This window comes from Amphimedon queenslandica, unplaced genomic scaffold (genome assembly GCF_000090795.2).
Source record: "Amphimedon queenslandica unplaced genomic scaffold, v1.1 AMPQUscaffold_13410, whole genome shotgun sequence".
NCBI classification, from domain to species: Eukaryota; Metazoa; Porifera; class Demospongiae; order Haplosclerida; family Niphatidae; genus Amphimedon; species Amphimedon queenslandica.
The window spans coordinates 238,245-240,857 of record NW_003546354.1 but is presented as its reverse complement, the minus strand read 5'-3'; the positions used below and the strand labels follow the sequence as shown (position 1 = coordinate 240,857).

The window sequence follows — 2,613 nt, the reverse complement described above, 5'->3', positions numbered from 1 at the left end:
GCTCTTGGGCCCAACTTTGAAGCAAATTAGTTTACTATTGCAGTACATGCAGACTCTTGAGTTCTTGTGTGTAGTATATTAATATACTCAATAGGGCACTGGAGGAGGATCACTCTTCATTTTGTACTAATAAAAGTGTTGATAATTGTGGCAACACTGACACTGAAGGACTGCTAGTATTAAAGGACATTGCAGCTGCTGATCAAGGAATATACGTGTGCACAGCTACACTGGAAAATGTCACTAGCTCTGTAATTCGACAAATTCAAATTGGAGGTGATTATTAAAATATTTTTAATTATAATTAATAATTATAATCAGAACCTCCTGTGATTGAGAAGAGTCCTATTAGTGTGGTTGCTCGTGATCCTCCATCTTATGTTATTTTTGAAGCAGCAGCAAGAGGGAACCCACCACCAGTACTGAAATGGTATCACAACTCAAATGAAATTGACTTCAAAAATACCACAAAGTAAATCAAAATTGATATAAATACACTAATCTAATATTACATTGATTGTACTAATACAATAAATACTTGGATTAAATTCTTTATTATTATTGTTAGCATTATGTTTTGTTTCCATAGTATTTCCATAATATTAAATATTAAAAAAAAATTTCTAGGATGTATTTGACCAGTACTGGGTCATTGATTATATTGGGTCCTCAGTTTGAGGATAATGGTCAATATAAAGTAGTGGCAGACAATGGAGCTGGCTCAGTAGAAGCAGCTGCCAGTCTTACAATATACTTCAGTAAGTGCTACTACTACTGTAGAGAGTAGTGGATGCTGTGTAGCAATAGAGACAGTGTACACAATAGGGGGCAAACCTGAGCAAAGCATTTTGCAGTGACAAACTATTACATTATGCACATCTACATGTAGCTTTAAATACTGAAAGTGCTCATAGCTCAAAAATTTTAGCCCAGAAGCAGCTCAAGCTCAAACATTCTACGTAGCACAATAGTAATATGCTTTATAATTGATATTGTGCTAATTACAGGGTCAGCCTGCAATAGAGGGTCTGGTTGCTCTAATGATGGACAGTGTCTCCCAGTACATTACTGCAGGTGTCCTGATGGATATTCTGGTGATGGATGTGAGGAAAGTCAGGAAAGTATGTTATTTATAATTTAAATAAATTTATTTTAATTTTTTTAACAGCACCTTCTTCTACAACCCCTACTACACCTCTTCCTAGTTCCGGTGATTATTATTATTCTGGTGATTATTACTATTCTGGTGACTATTACTATTCTGGTGATAATGAGAATGATTATAAAAGAAAGAAAAGAGGTAATCCATTCACATTATGTATCAACAGTAATGCACATCTAGTTAGTATAGCTGCGGCAATAATAGCTTCAATCATTATTATTATTGTTTCCATAGGTGTTGCTTATTCGCAGTATGATTATGATTTTATTGACACATCAGTATCATCGAGTCGTAAGAAAACTTTGGGCAAACAACGAAGAAACAAGAATAAATTTAAAAAGACTTAGAAACTTGATAAAGCAAAATTTGCAATAAAAATAAAGGACAATATGACTTCAGCATACTAGATACATTGTTTGATTTAATTTTTATTTAAAAAATAATTCATTTCTAAAACTACAGAAGCATGCTAATTTTATATAAACTGTTAGACAAAATATCTAGGTAAAAGTTTGAAGTTTTAGTCAATATTTAAGTAACTCTTGTACAGCACAAAAATAAAATTTTCAGGGAGAGGTAATAGGTACATGTAGTTTTAGCTTATCAGCAGTATGGTTCAGTTGCATTTCGTGCAATATTTTAATCAAAGAGTGCCTGGGACTGCCTTGCTTGGTCTCCCACTTCATCAGTGCTTCCATTAACTGGCGATCCTCTTGATAGCTTTTTGTAGTCTTGTGTATATCTACATTAAGCTTCTTTCTTAGCATAGATATCATGTTTTTCTCTGCTACATCTTGCACGACTTGTGAAAGGTCTGAAAATGTGAGATGATGATCTTCCTCTTTTCTTAACTTATTGCACTGCAACAAAAATATATAAATATGATAATTAATATGATAAAACTGTAAAATACATGAATGCAATACTTAGTCCTATTATAGTAATGTATAAATTTACCATTTTTGCTGCTGAAATCCAGCAATTACGGCAGAAAAAAGTGTCATGACTAGTGCGGCGTTTACAAGCCTGGCATAAATCAGAATCATCATTGAAATAGACATAATGACTGGCATCATTGACAGCAGAGCATGGAATACCAATGAAATACTTCAAGTATCAAATCTGGCTGGCCATTCTATTGAGACTGTCGCAACAAGCTTCAATGATGCCTTTGCAAGCTTGCACACAATGATGCATACCAGTAGAGGCATCATTTATTCGAAATATGAGCTTCGTTTGGTTTGCTCCATACACCATTGTAATTTGAATTGGACGACCACTTGGAGTTTGATATCCAAACTGTGATGTGTCAAAACTTTCATTTCCAATGAGATGAAAATTTGGCTTTTTCAGTATCTCGTGACTGATACTTGCTTGAATGTTAGCAGGAAAATTAGCACCTTCAATTTTAAGAAAAGCATAGTCGTTGTTATGATCAGGTGGAGGAGATC

General features: G+C 34.1%; 1 protein-coding gene across 1 annotated transcript in view; it reads left to right on the top strand.

The window, feature by feature from the left end:
• Positions 1-1,595, top strand: part of LOC100633300 (hemicentin-1-like) — a 4,714-nt gene extending 3,119 nt beyond the window's left edge. The window contains exons 4-9 of the mRNA XM_003386587.3: positions 95-276; positions 322-472; positions 628-758; positions 1,008-1,121; positions 1,169-1,300; positions 1,397-1,595. Coding sequence (XP_003386635.1) covers positions 95-276; positions 322-472; positions 628-758; positions 1,008-1,121; positions 1,169-1,300; positions 1,397-1,509 — 823 coding nt within the window. The 3' untranslated portion in view covers positions 1,510-1,595. The remainder of the gene's footprint in view (positions 1-94; positions 277-321; positions 473-627; positions 759-1,007; positions 1,122-1,168; positions 1,301-1,396) is intronic.
• The last annotated feature ends 1,018 nt before the right edge of the window (positions 1,596-2,613 follow it).